This window comes from Colobus angolensis, unplaced genomic scaffold (assembly GCF_000951035.1).
Source record: "Colobus angolensis palliatus isolate OR3802 unplaced genomic scaffold, Cang.pa_1.0 Scaffold24, whole genome shotgun sequence".
NCBI classification, from domain to species: domain Eukaryota; kingdom Metazoa; phylum Chordata; class Mammalia; order Primates; family Cercopithecidae; genus Colobus; species Colobus angolensis.
Genome location: NW_012115599.1, coordinates 8,654,039 through 8,668,898, shown reverse-complemented (window position 1 = coordinate 8,668,898; position 14,860 = coordinate 8,654,039). Strand labels below are relative to the sequence as shown.

General features: G+C 46.9%; 1 protein-coding gene across 4 annotated transcripts in view; it reads right to left on the bottom strand.

The window, feature by feature from the left end:
• Nucleotides 1–340: 340 nt before the first annotated feature.
• Nucleotides 341–14,860, bottom strand: part of SPRED2 (sprouty-related, EVH1 domain containing 2) — a 126,547-nt gene continuing 112,027 nt past the window's right edge. For all 4 annotated transcript variants that reach the window (XM_011945290.1, XM_011945288.1, XM_011945292.1 and 1 more), the window contains 2 exons: nt 6,265–6,414; nt 341–3,669 (listed from right to left, as the gene is read on the bottom strand). In XM_011945290.1, the coding sequence (XP_011800680.1) occupies nt 3,001–3,669; nt 6,265–6,414 (819 nt within the window). In that variant the 3' untranslated portion in view covers nt 341–3,000. The remainder of the gene's footprint in view (nt 3,670–6,264; nt 6,415–14,860) is intronic.

Genomic DNA, 14,860 nt, shown 5'->3' with positions numbered 1-14,860 from the left:
CTGAGGTTCAGCAGGGATCAGTGGAAAACAACTTAGAGGAAGTACAGCTGTTCCCTCTGAGGAGCGCTCACTGGGGAAGCCAGGCCTAGGAAGAGGGGGTGTTCCTGGGCGGTGGCCTGCAGCCTTCCTTTCACTGAGGCATCCAAGCCCAAGGAGCTGCAGTCTCCCCTTGGGAATATGATATAACCATAGGAGGAAAGGGCCTTGAAAAAACAGACTGGTGTCCACATGTCCTTCGGCACAGGAAGCCCTGTCCCATCCTGTATGTGGGAACTCCAAGATCCGCCAGCGCTCTAGCATCACCCCATCTCCAGCCAGACAAATACCCCAAAGCCAGTGATCTGATAGGATGTGTTTATATTTACACGGTACATTTTAAAGCAACGGCTACATTGGTCATACATATTAGAAACCATAAAAAAAAGTTAAGAACTAAAATGTACATCATACACTTGTATATATATTTTTTACACAGAGGTAAAAAGGCTTATTATAAAAAAATCAATACAACAGGGTTTTTAGTATACAGGTAAAGAATGAATTATGCTTCAGGCACTTTAATTTGTTAATGTGAGCAAATAGCTTGAGGGGTCGGGGAGGCTTCTGGACAGAAAATCTTTTGGTTAATGTTTTGTTACCACAGATACAAAAATAAAATCTGAATAATTTCTCTCAAATGATTGACGTCAGTATGGCAAAGCTGACTGGGAAAATACTACACACTGTCCAGCTGCAGTGTGGCAATTAGAGAGACGTATTTACATAAATGTCCCCATGGCCGTCTTTGTGCCCTTAACCGATGCCTTCGCAAACCAAAAAGTATACGTGGAGTAAGATTTGCTAGCATAACTCTTAAAAGGGTGGAAAAGGACAAGGGGTGAAAGAAGAGAGAAACAGGTAACAACTAAATAGAGGTGACAAACAAAAAACTGCCGGGATATGTGCGTTCTTATTGAAATAAATAGGGGCACTCGAACTGAGGTCTAAGGAAACGAACATTAGTGTTGTGCTTTGTAGAGAAGAGACCCTAGAGAAAGACCCCAAGGAGGTGCCTCTGGGTCGGGGGCAGGTGGTCTCTCAACAGCACTGGAGGCTGGCTGAAGGTTTTCTAGATGTTCTCCAGGCATGGATGAGGTTCTCTTTTCTTCCATCAATACAGATGGACAGCTCTCTGCTCCTTTTCCAAACTGGAAAGCCTAAACCAGTTACTCCAACGAATGAAGACGTCTTAACAACAGACTCATAAGCACACTGGGTATTTACACCGGTAATCTACTAAAGAAACATGATGAGCTTGCGGACGAGCTGGAAACAGCCCCATGAAGGTGAGCACAGCTAGCACTTGCCCAGTATGATTGACAGACTGGAAAAAAGTCCCTTTGCTTGAAGACTGGTGTCCTGTGTGCAATAAAGGAGTGGGGAAAGGAAGTGGGGAGCAGGCCATGTCTTCGGATGGCCGTTACCACAGAAAGACAGTGGCAGGAAGAACAGCCGGCGTCCACAAGCCTGTCCCCGGTGGTCTCCACGAAGTTCTGATTGTACTATGCTAGGTATAGGTAACCACTCTTCACTTTTCTTCTTTCTTCAATAAGAAGATTTGGCTAATCCTTGCAACATATTAGAAAAATACTTTTCCAGCTATTAGAAGCCTCCTGAGAAGCCTCCTCCGTGGCAAGGCGACAGGCAGAACCAGTTGGCTGACCTAACCACCTGTGCACCTAAAGTGGTGAGTCTGGGTTTGGAGTTGCAGGAGAAAGACACTTAGGCATTGGAAGGGTTTTTACATATGGCCTTGTTTTTTCCCCAAGTATAAATGAGGAATTTGGTGATGTGAAATTGAGTCCAAAAGGAAAACAAAAACATAAACCCATGAAGAAAATGCAACCCACCACTCTTCAAATTTATGACATTTAAAAATCCCCTCTCCCCATTAATATAAAATAGCCAGGGGTTGGGGGGAAGCTCCCTATGGTTTTATTCACCATAACCTTAGTGTTTCTCAATTGGAACTTGTTTGTGGGAACACTGGTTTGTGTTTGAGGAAACTATTTGGTTTGCAAAACAACAAGCAAAATTTCTTACTTCACTAGTATCCTATTCTAATATTGCTAAATTTTTAGAAGTGGTGGCAACACAATTTAAAAAATGGTCTACTTTAGGGGTAACGGGGAGGCTCATAGAAACCTGAAATCCCCATTCTAGCCCTGGTCCAAGAGGATGCAATGCAGTTTAAGGAATTTTCCTGATTCTCACAAGTTAATCTGAAGTTAAGGCTCAATTCTCAGTCTATTACGGGTGAGTGTTTTGCATCAGTGAATCATTTCAACAGATTTTGGGGGGGCAGAAAATGATGATGGGCTAAAGATAGAAATTGCAGCTTATATGGGAAATTTGGCTTTAGAAAAGTTAAAGCGATATTGTTTTGTGGTACAAGTTTGTTAACTAGCTCACCTCCTATACATAATAACTGACTGTAGGCTGAGATACTTCCGTTGGGTTTCATCATTCTCACATCCCATTTCCGCAGAACCAGATGCTTGCTAGCGACAGGCAAGGTGAACCAAGAGAAAGAGAGTCTTCCACGCTCTTGGAAAAATCAATTACAAAACCCACCGAAAATCAGCAGTTCCAACTGCAGACTCCTTTGAACTGGAAGAGGCGGGGGAGGAGGAAACAGGAAATCAACACATGGATGAGACAGTTAGCTTGGTTACAGATTGTTAATAGTACAGGAGTCTGTGGCGAAGGTTCCTTCCTCAGAACACTGTGCGAGCGTGTGTGTATGGGTGTGGCTGCTGCAGTGTGGGCGGCGGGGGGAGTGGAGAGTCTACCCGGCAGCGTCCCTGGCTGGAATGGTGCCTCAAGGTACCAGGGAGCTGGGAGGTCTCTTGCCCTCCTCGCTCCTTGGAGTGGAAGGGAGCGGGGGAGAAGATGAGGGTATGTAAGAGACGAGTTCCCCTGTGGCTGCGGATGGAGGAGGGAGAAGGGAGGGAAACTGAGTCACGCGGCCGCTTTGTGCTTCCCGCCACAGCACCTACACATCACTCCGCAGTGGTAGCAGGCCCGAAGGGGCAGGTAACAGCACATACAGGGGGCCAGGAAAGACAAGGCAATAAGAGCCATCCACCGGAGGCAAAACTTCTCGTCGCTAGTATCGCACGAGCAAGGGTCTGTATAGTCTCCCTCGGGGTCCGACATACAGTGATAGAGCATGCTGTCCGCGCACCACATGCAGCTCACCCGGCGGATGCAAGTTCTCACGGAGTCGGGCGCGTCCTGGCAGTGACCCCTGCGGTTCTCCTCGTGGTTGAACATGTCCCTGCAGTACACGCACCGCGAGCGCTCTCCGTCCTCCTTCCGCCGCCGTGACTTGCCCCGGGAGGGCTGCGTCTTGATCACGCTGCCCCCGCGGCCTTTGGGGTCCTCACCGAGGCCAAAGTCTGAGGAGTCCACGTAGGGGTAGTTGTAGTCGTGCTTGGGGACCTCGCCCTTGGCGAAGCGCACGTAGGAGGAGTCTGCGTCCTCCGAGGGGTCCGGGTACTTGCCCCTGACGGGCGCGTGCCGGTAATCCTCGTACCCGGTCATCCAGATCTTCTCCCGGGGGTTGATGCGCACGATCTCCTCGTCGTCCTCCCGGAAGCTCACCTGGCGGTAGGGCCTTGGCATCGGCTGTCCCGTGAGAGAGGAGACATTATTTTACAGCAGTGGCCAAAAAACCTACAAAAAACAAACAAACAACAAAAAAACCCCACCTTCTCCCTCCCTAGTTGTCCAAAATGCACCTTTCTCAAGAACTCCACCACGGTGCTCCGTGAAGAAACAGACCCCTCCTGAAACTACTGAATATCCTGTCGCCCAGTCAAAGATGTATTTCAAAGAGTCTCAATCCATTACTGGGCCAGGAAATCAATTTCGTGGGTTGAGACCAGCAGTATTTTCCCTTTCTGGTGACGCACTGCCATACAGACAGAGGATTGTGCGTATGGCAAGGGCACAGTGTGATGCGTTCTCAGGAGCATGGCACACTCAGATCAAGACGCAGAATAGGACCTGTGCCCCAGAGTATCTTCTGCCTCCCTCAGGGCCCTCCTAGCCCCAGTGTGAGGGCTACACTGACTTCTACAGGCTTGCATTACTTTTGCCTATTTTTGTACAGTATGTTCTCTTTTGTAAGGCTGGCTTTTTGAAAATTGAAATAGAATAAGGACACTGGAGTGCCATACATGTTATAAGGTTAAGTCCTGTTTTACGAAACTTCATTATCCATATGTGCACAATATGTCCACAAAGGATCACAATAGGAGATGCATTTCTCCCTGTGGGTCTCTCCTTCAAGAGACAGGGGACACTAGGAAACACAAGGCTCACTCTGTCATCTGGTTGGGAAGATAAGATGCAGACAGGAGAAGGATAGAGCCGGAAACTGTCTGAAGTTCCACTCCTGCCAGGATCTCACAAATAGTGAGAGGCCAGACCAAGAGTCACACCCTCTAGAAACCTGCAAATCTAAACTGCATTCTCCCTCAGGGTGGAAGAGGCTTTTCTCTGCAGTTAGTTCTGCTACAGGTTGTAACCCTGCCTTGTCCACAGCAGCAGACAATGAATAAATATTTATTAAGTACATGCATATAACCCTGGCTCACCCAGGGCCTCTCAGTGGAGGCAGAGAACTGAGACTTCTTGCTTTTGAAGTACTTTGGGCAGGAAGGTTTTTCAGGGGCTGAGGAACGTGGCTCTGGAGTGGCCCACTGCAGTCAAATGCTGACATATTCTAGCTAGTACCTAAGACTCAGGTTTCCTTTCTGTCAAACTGCATAGGATTGTTTTGAGAATGAAGAGAAATAATCTACACAGGGTGTCAGCTCACAGCCTCGCTCAAAGGATGCACGTGATACCTGTCGCCATCACAGTCATTATCATATTATTATAGACCTGATCCTGTGCTTATTAGATTTACCCATCACTTCCTACCAGAGGGCAGCAGGGCCATGTCCCACACAGTGTGCCTTAATTCCTGTCAAATTCTTGGTATCAGAGTTGCCTAGATTTTTGAAAATCACGATTCAGAAGGATTTCAAAACAAATCTCGGAAACTGACACAGGCTTTACTAATTCTTTACTTTGGACAGTAAGGAAAGTAAAAAAGTTATTTTCCATCTACTGATACCATAATGTGATTTTTATTTATTTATTTAATTTATTTTTTTGAGATGGAGTCTCGCTCTGTTGCCCAGGCTGGAATGCAGGGGCGCGATCTCGGCTCACTGCCAGCTTTGCCTCCTGGGTTCATGCCATTCTCCTGCCTCAGCCTCCTGAGTAGCTGGGACTACAGGCACCTGTCGCCATGCCCAGCTAATTTTTTGTATTTTTAGTAGACATAGGGTTTCACCGCATTAGCCAGGATGGTCTCGATCTCCTGACCTCGTGATCCACCTGCCTTGGACTCCCAAAGGGCTGGGATTACAGGCGTGAGCCACTGTGCCCGGCCAATAATGTGATTTTTAAATAGGACATTTTAATCCCAAAATACTAGGAAGCACAATCTAAAATAATTTTTTAAAAAACAGTCAAATAAATCTAGTTTCATGTTAAAAACAAAACAAAACACCTAACTGCCGTTTTTTCTCATTTCAAAGCAGCCTAGTGGCCACAGCACCCCATACAGGCACCAGTCCATGCCCCGTGATTTGGGAACTTGCTGTGCAAAGCAGCCACTTGGTAAATATTTGTTGAACTACTGAATTTTGAGCTCCAGCTACATCTGCCTAAGCAAGACTGGGCCTGTAGCCTGTAAGGCTGGGGGCTCGAGCCAAGTCTGCAGCATTCCTTAGTCCTGATTGTGGCTCTGGGCTTCCACACAAAGCCGGGAGGCCCTTTGGACAGAGGAATGCAGGAGGCAGCGTAGCCCCCTGGGTGAGAACAGGCTTGGATTTGAATCTCATTCCATCAGATACTCCACCTCTCTAAGCCTCAGCTTCCTCATCTATAACCTGGGGCGGCTGACGACTTGCCTTGTGGGGCAGTTTCTGAGGATTAAACCACATAAAGCATATAAAGGGTGTGGCAAGGTGTCTGGCACACAGAAAACACTGGATGAGGCTGAGGTGCCACCACCAATGCCACTTTCAGTATGAAGTGGGGGTAAAAGCAGGAGAGCAGGAGAGGCCTGTGGTCATAGAATTTGGCTGAATAGGAGGGGAAAGAGGCCATTCCAGAATCAGAGGCACCACCCTGATGCCCTCAGAGGAACAGGGCTCTGCTCACCTGATCGAGGTGATAGTGGTCCGTAGGGTATGAGTCGTGGAGGTGGCCCAGGGTATAAATCCTCCGGTGCTCACAGGATGTGGGAGAGGAGATTGTCCGAGTAGGTTGCTCTCTCTTCTGAGAGGAATTAGAAGAACTGTCTGTAGCTGTCTGTGTAGAGGGAGGTAACCAAGAGTCAATTTAAAAACAACAACAAAAACCCCACGTACCAAACCCTAACATGCGCTATTCAAATATTAGCTATTCCCCCGTTGTGACATCTTGCTGGTCTTCCCAAAATATTGAGCTTGTCTTGGCTACAACAGGAAGACCCCTGAATGGCTAGATTGTCTAAACACAATGTGGCTGGCTCAACAGGCAGAGAAGCCCAGCCACCAGACCCTGGAAAGGTGGCTTTTTCTTAAATGTGGGAATAGTGACCAGATGCAGGGGGAAAGGCTGCATATACCAGGCTCCCCAAAGGTGTGTTCTAGTTTGATCAAGAATGGTTACCCTGGCCAGGTGTGGTGGCTCAGGCCTGTAATCCCAGCACTTTGGGAGGCCGAGGCAGGCGGATCACCTGAGGTAAGGAGTTCAAGATCAGCCTGGCCAATATGGCAAAACCCTGTCTCTACTAAAAATACAAAAATTAGCCAGGCATGGTGCCTATAATCCCATCTACTTGGGAGGCTAAGGCAGGAGAATTGTTTGAGCCCAGAAAGCAGAGGCTGCGGTGAGTGGAGATTGAGTCACTATACTCCAGCTTGGGCGACAGAGCAAGACTCCATCTCAAACAAAAGAAAACAAAACAACAATAGCAACAACAACAACAACAAAAAACGAAACATAAACAAAAGAATGGTTATCCCATTTGTGGCCCTGGCTGTGAGGTGTTATGGCAAGCAGGGAAGATGCACATAGGCAAAAATTAAACCCACATGTTTATATTGGGGGAAAATCTCCACCTGGGAGAGTCTCAGAGGTAAGGATACCTCTGGGGTATCTTGAGTACTGGATTTCCAGGAATAAATTTTGTATCTCTGGGGTTGGGAGCAAGACTTGGACGTCACTTTAAACTGGAAGTGAGATGGATGACTGCATAGAAGAACAAAGGCCACCTCTGTGAAGGGTGAGTACAGAGCTGTTTTGCCCACTAGAGATGTCAACTTAAGACTGGAGTCTCCGTAACCATGTCTTCGGAAGATGATTAACTATCAGTGCGTACTGTACAAGCAGATCCCACAGGCCCCCAGTATACCACCTGATATGGTTTGGCTGTGTCCCCACCCAAAACTCATCATGAATTTGTGGGGGGGACCTGCTGGGAGGTAACTGAATCATTGGGCAAGTCTTTCCCGTGCTGTCCTCCTGACAGTGAATAAGTCTCAGATCTGATGGTTTTAAAAAGAGGCGTTCCCCTGCACAAGCTCTTTTTCTGCCTGCCGCCATCCGCGTAAGATGTGACTTGCTCCTCCTTGCCTTCCGCCATGATTGTGAGGCTTCCCCAGCCATATGGAACTGTAAGTCCAATTAAGCTTCTTTTGTAAATTGCCTACTCTCCAGTATGTCTTTATCAGAAAATAGACTAATACTCTCACCTGAGACACAACCAAGCAGGCCAGGTGACCCCAGGTGGTGGTCACACTCCACAACCCTCTGGGCCCAGGGGCTAGCCAGGGGCCTTATTAGATGCACCTGGCAACCATCTTTAAAACCAGAGCCCCTAGAATCGCTACCCTTCCTTCTGCTTGCTTAGAGTGACATATCCCTCTACCCTCCACAATTCCCCAACTAAACAGATAAAAAGAAAAGGTTTTTCCTGATATCTAGATGTTCTCTTTCTGGCAAAGCTACAGGAACTTTCCCTTGGTTATTGTTTTTCACTTGTATAGTCCCCTCATCTCATTTGCATATATATAATTTAAATTTATTAATTTATGTATTTGAGACAGGATCTTGCGTTGTCACCCAAGCTGGAGTGCCATGGCACGAACACAGCTCAAGTGATCCTCCTCCTGCTTCAGCTTCCTGAGTAGCCGGGACAATAGGTGTGCGCCACCACCCCTGGCTAATTTTTGTATTTTTTGTAGAGATGGGGGTCTTGCCAAGTTGCCCGGGCTGGTCTTGAACTCCTGGGTTCAAGTGATCCTCCTGCTTTGGCCTCCCAATGTGCTGGGATTACTGCCGTGAGCTACCATACCTGGACTTGTCTATCATTTTACATGCTTTTGTTAGCTATCATAAATCATTTTAGGGACAAGGTCAAAACAAATAGACTTATAAAAGTTCTTTTTATCCTCCTCCCATTTATAAAGTAATACATACTCAGAAAAATAGCACAAGAATTTAGGAAAAACACACCTATATTTCCATTATGCAACATAAGCACTGTTAGTTTTTAAACCTTGGTCCACACATGCAGCATCTCTCTGGCGACCCAACCCTCCTGGATTTTTCTCTACTTGGGTTTGGTCTATGCCATGCATGGCTGATGCCTGGTGACTAATTTCAATATGAACACACGGTGCTCTCTGAAGCAATATAGAGAGATTTTTGACAGAGAGGTCAGAAAAGTAGCTGTCTCCATTTATGTAGGTGTGGGGAAAGGACTTGTCTGAGGATGAGAGCAAGAGAAGCCACCCTTAGACCCTTTGAGCTGCTGGATCCAGCCAAGCCTGAATCCTGACCCACTCTAGGATGTCCCAATGATGAAACCAATTCTCTTGTAACTTAAGCCAGAATACACTGGGTTTGTCACTTGGGTGCACTTTCCCTTCACTTTAGATTCCTTCCTGTGGCAGCAGTCCCACAGACACCACACTCCTGGCTTCTCTCTAGCCCTTACTCCTCCCCAGGTTCCCTCCTCTCTTCCTCGCCAACAACTCTTCTTGGTGTTGTATGTGTGAGTGCTAATGGTGTGCCAGGCCCTGAGCTACATGTGGACATGGTTCCTCAGCACAGCCAGCAGGTCACAGGTAAAATATCATCTCCATGTCACACACTGGCACTAAGGGACTCTGAGAGATGGGGAATCCAGGCCAAGGCAGCACAGAATCACTGGCAGAGCTAGGACTGAAATGCAGCCTCCCTGACCACAAAGCCCAGGGAGATTTCTAATAGGCCCCACACACTGCTGCCTCTCACACCCAGGTAAGTCCACTTCCAACTCCTATGTTGAGGAGGTATTTTGTTGAGATTAACACAAAACACAACTTCTCCAAGTCACAAGGTACACCCTGCTATATACAAACCCAGGAGATGAGGAGATGATGTCTCACAGTACAAAGGTTACTACAGATGTCAATAAATACCTCTGAAATGAGTAATCAGGGCCCTTCAGTGTGATTCAAGTCTCAAGAGTTAAATTCTTATCCAACAGTCACGTTACAGTCATCTATTAGGTTAGACGTTACCCTTGTATCGAACATTGTAATACGCTCTCAGTACTTAGTTCTCAGAAACCCAGTTAACACATCACGGTCACCACTGCGTTAGTCATCTGTTCACCCTAACCCAGCCTATTTTCTGTGACCCATGTTTGGGTTAATAATGTGTAGAAAGTCCTTCTGAGAAATGAGGCACATCCAGCTTTTCCTAGGACTCATGAGTTGATCAGAAACGCTACCTTCCGATACTTCCATCCCACCTCCCCAACCCTCTCTCCCTGTGCAGTCTCTCTCCCTGCACAATCCGTGCAAAGCTCCCTAGACATTTGTCAGAGGATGTGAGACTGAGAAAGGCCTTATCTGATGAGGAATTTCTACAGTGAAGCAAGAAGGCCAGAAGAACTTGGGAGGCACGTCCACAGTCTACTACCTCCTGAGGGCAGAGCTGAGGGTGTGTCCTAGCCCAGCCTGCAGCCTTACAGGCCCAGTTGTTCAGGGCCATCTGAACTCCGGGAATGCTCCACTGGAAGCCAAGGCTTATTTCAGACCGATGCTAACAGAGGAATCTTACAAAGCAGCTAGTGTGACCTACAAACAAAAGGAAATGTACTACCAGGGCATCTCCAAGAAAGGAAGGGGAAAACAAATCTTTTACCCTTATGCACCTCCGAACTGGCTCTCCTGTCACTCTGCCCTGGTTTCCTTGGGCTGCAGAAAAGCAGCCCACCCGCGGTATGCACATACCTAATACACAAGCAAGATTCTTAAACATCTCTCTGTATTTCTGTGCACAAGCTACTGACACCTACCAACCTACCCATCTGAGAGCTGTCACCTTCAATGAAAGAGTTGGCAATCGCATGCTCCCAGCTGTATCTACACTCGCCTTGCTCTCCACTGCGGGGGGGGGGGGGGTCTATAAACTGTTAGGGCTTTGAAGAACAAAAGCAGAGGTCCTCTGTGGCTACTCTGTGCTTGGGGACTTCAGGCTCCTAGGAGGCATGACTGCAGCATCCTGAGAGAGCAGGTCAGAGTGGGTGTTTAATGTCTCCTGTTGTGGACGGGAGACATTATGTCTCCAGGCTGGCATTGCCATCTGGGCCCAGCTGACACTGGGAGGTCTTGTGCACTATGATGCAGGGAGCACAGCCCTTGCCACCTTCAAATGTATCCTCTAAAAACACTCTTGCCTCTGGGTTTGACTCTGACTCAATGTCAATGCCTGTTACTAAAAAGATGTCCAGCCGGGTGCAGTTACTCATGCCTGTAATCCCAGCACTTTGGGAGGCTGAGGCAGGAGGATTGCTCGAAGCCAAGAGTTTGAGACCAGCCTGGGCAACAAATCAAGACCCTGTCTAAAAAAAAAGATGTCCAATTAAGAAGTGTGCAACCTAATACGAGGCACTAAACAAAAGAAATGCAGGGGAGTATTACAATGCTGAAAACAACAGGGTCTCAGCTCAGGCAGACAACATTTGAATCATTCTCTGCTAATTACAAGATGATTTTGGTCAAGTTAATCTCTAACTCCACTTTTTACATTTGTAAAATGGGGCCAAAATCTTCCTTGGGGTTATGGCAAAAATAAAATGGGATTTAAAATTTCTATTATATATGTTTTTGAGACAGAATCTTGATCTGTCGCCCAGGCTGGAGTGCAGCGGCACAATCTTGACTCACTGCAACCTCCGCCTCCTGGGTTCAAGCAATTCTCATGCCTCAGCCTCCCAAGTGGCTGGGATTACAGGCGCGTGCCATCACGCTTGGCTGTTTTTGAATTCTTTGTAGAGATGGGGTTTCACCTGGTTGCCCAGGCTGGTCTTGAACTCCGGAGCTCAGGCAATCTGCCTGCCTTGGCCTCCTAAAGTGATAAGCCACCACGCCTGGCCTAAAAATTTCTGTTTTAAACTGTGACTGCTGGTATATGAAAGTTACTGATTCTGTGTGTTGATTCTGTATCTGGTTGTTTTGCTTAGATCCCTTATGAAACTAGATTCTTCTAAGTAAATCATTTTGCTCACAAAAGATAGTTTGGTTTCTTTTCCCATATACATATATTTTTATTTTGAGACAGAGTCTCGCTCTGTCACCCAGGCTGGAGTGCAGTGGCACCATCTCGGCTCACTGTAAGCTCTGCCTCCCGGGTTCACACTATTTTCCTGCCTCAGCCTCCTGAGTAGCTGGGACTATGGGCACTCACCACCACACCCGGCTAATATATTGTATTTTTAGTAGAGATGGGGATTTCACCTTGTTAGCCAGGATGGTCTCGAACTCCTGACCTCATGATCCACCTACCTGCCTTGGCCTCCCAAAGTGCTAGGATTATAGGTGTCAGCCACTGTGCCTGGCCTCCTTTCAATATTTATACCATCTTCTTATCTCATTGCATCTTTTGCCAGGGTTTCCAACATGACATGGAAAAACAGAGGTGACGGTGCCCTGCTTTTCTTGAACCTGACTTTGATAGAACCACTTCTAATGAATTTCTATTAGATATAATATTTCTAGGTAATTGGAGTGATTATAAAGTTCCAAAAGTTTCCTTCTATTCTAGATTTTCTAGATTTTCTATGCTAAGGATTTTCACCAGATATTAGATGTTATTAGATGATTTTTCTGTCCACTGAGATGATTACACAATCTTTCGTCTTTATTTTATCAATATGTAAATTAAACAGCTTTTCCAATATAAACCTTCTTTGCATTCCTCAGATATATTCTACTGGTCTTTCATTAAATTTGTCTTACTAATATGTGATGTGATGTGATGTGATTTATTTACTTTTTGAGACAGAGTCTCGCTCTGTCACCCAGGCTGGAGTGCAGTGGCGCAATTTTGGCTCGCTGCAAATTCCGCCTCCCGGGTTCAAGCGATTCTTGTGCCTCAGCCTCCTGTGTAGATGGGACCACAGACACGTGCCACACTTGGCTAATTTTTTATATTTTTAGTAGAGACAGGGTTTCGCCATGTTGGCCAGGCTGGTCTCCTACTCCTGACCTCAGGTGATCCGCCCACCTCGGCCTCCCAAAGTGCTGGGATTACAGGCATGAGCCACTGCACCTGGCCCACTGTCAAATTTTTCTATGGTTACTATAAAAACCCACATACTTTGAGTAGCAAATAACAAGCTCTGTGTGACCTGGTTTCTACAGCCCTCTAACAGGGCAGTGAGCTGAGACAAGCCTTTGATGACGAAGAACTCAGAAAGGAGAGAGTAAGAAAAGAGAAGGGAAGGGTGTGAAAGCAGGTGTCAGAGGGTACAGAAATGAAAGTGGGCACTGCCAACATTTAAAAAAACAAGAAATAGGGACAGGGCTGGCCTGTCCAAATCCTCTATGGTAGTTAAAAAAAAAAAAAATTCCATCCCTGGCTGGGTGCGGTGACTCATGCCTGTAATCCCAGCATTTTGGGAGGCCGAGGTGGGCAGACCATGAGGTCAGGAGATCGAGACCATCCTGGCTAACACGGTGAGACTCTGTCTCTACTAAAAATTCAAAAAAATTAGCCAGGCATGGTGGCAGGTGCCTATAGTCCCAGCTACTCAGGAGGTTGAGGCAGGAGAATGGCGTGAACCTGGGAGGAAGAGGTTGCAGTGAGCTGAGACCGTGCCACTGCATTCCAGCCTGGGTGACAGAGCAAGACTCAGACTAAAAAAAAATCCATCCCTTCCCAGAAGGGTTTTTGGGTTTGGGCTGGGTGCTTTGTGGGATGTGGGCTCAGACACAGAAAGTGACCATGTTGTTGGGGAGATGCCATGTGGTACGGGCAGAAGCAAGGCCAGGTGGGCAGTCCTCACACACCAATGGGCGTGGGCCTCAGAGCACTGGTCAGGGTCAGGTGGTTTCTCAGAGGGGTGTGCCTGAGACGGGTCATAGCGTTCTAGATTGGTAGACCAGAGGAAGAAAAGGGGGCTCAAGTTTATTAGTGAACATCTGATCAACATCTTCAAAAAAGAACAGGCTTCCAGTGGCCGGATTCTACAGACACAGGCTGTACTTATTTTGAGAATTCAGATATTTCCCGTAACTCTATAGAGTTTGACAACAAATGAGAGCAACTCCATGGAGCTTCAAAACTTGAGACAGAATTTAAAAAAATAATAATCGACCTTAATGTTATGATGGCTTGACGATAAATCAAAATCTGAGTGCAAAAGACACTGGGCTGAAGGTGCCTGGGCTAATAAACTGGCAGTTTCCCCAAGGTCAATGCTGCCTGGTTTGGGTGGGAATTGGTCTGAATGGAGAAAGCAGACTAACAGGGCAACACCTCAGGTTAAACCTGAGCCAGCTCCCTCCTGCTGTATGAGCCTTTTTTGTACAATATGATCTCTTGTTCTTGGAAGCTTGGCTATTTCTTCCCTCTCTTATGGAGGGACCTTGAGTTTACTGGGAAATTCATAAAGAAGCAAGTGCAGCGGCTCACATGCCCTGGGTCCAAGAACGAGCCTTCTTCATGTAGAAGGGCCACCTCTCTGACCAAGGGAAGCTCAAGGAGGGAGGGAAGGAACCACCAGGCCAGACCAGCTGAGGAGACAGGTTGCTTACATTGTCCATTCTGGGATGGAATCCTGGCTGCTGACCAAGGGCTTTTTGGGGGCACTTTCTGTGTCTTCAAGATGAGCCGGACAGATTTCATCGTTCACGAAATGTGAACGTTGAAATCCCAGCCTGTTTGGGAGATCAATGGGCCTACATGTTTTGATTGGGCCATAGAAAACAATGTTCAGAAATGGCTTAAGGAGCTAGAACACATCATCCAGGACACATGTAGCGCTGCTAAGCAAAAACAGCACTATACAGAGAGATCTGAAAACCTCAACTTCAGGCCAGGCCGGGAACCCTGGACAAATTGTTTAACTTTTGGGGGCCTCAGTTTTCTCATGTGTAAAATGAGGGGGTTGCACTAGATGATTTCCAAGGTCTGTTTGAGCCCTAACAATTTCATGTGCAATGCTTCTCACCTGCTCCTAAGAACACTACAGGTTAGACGAGTTTGACTGAGCCCGTTGCTTAGTTGATTCAAGAACCACGGGATTAGGACGGGTGCAGTGGCTCACGCCTGTAATCCCAGCACTTTGGGAGGCCAAGGGAGGGGTGGATCACCTGAGATCAGGAGTTGAAGATCAGCCTGGTCAACATGGTGAAACTGCATCTTTGTAAAATACGAAGTATTTTGTATACAAAATACAAAATATCTCTGTAAAAATACAAAAATTAGCTGGGTG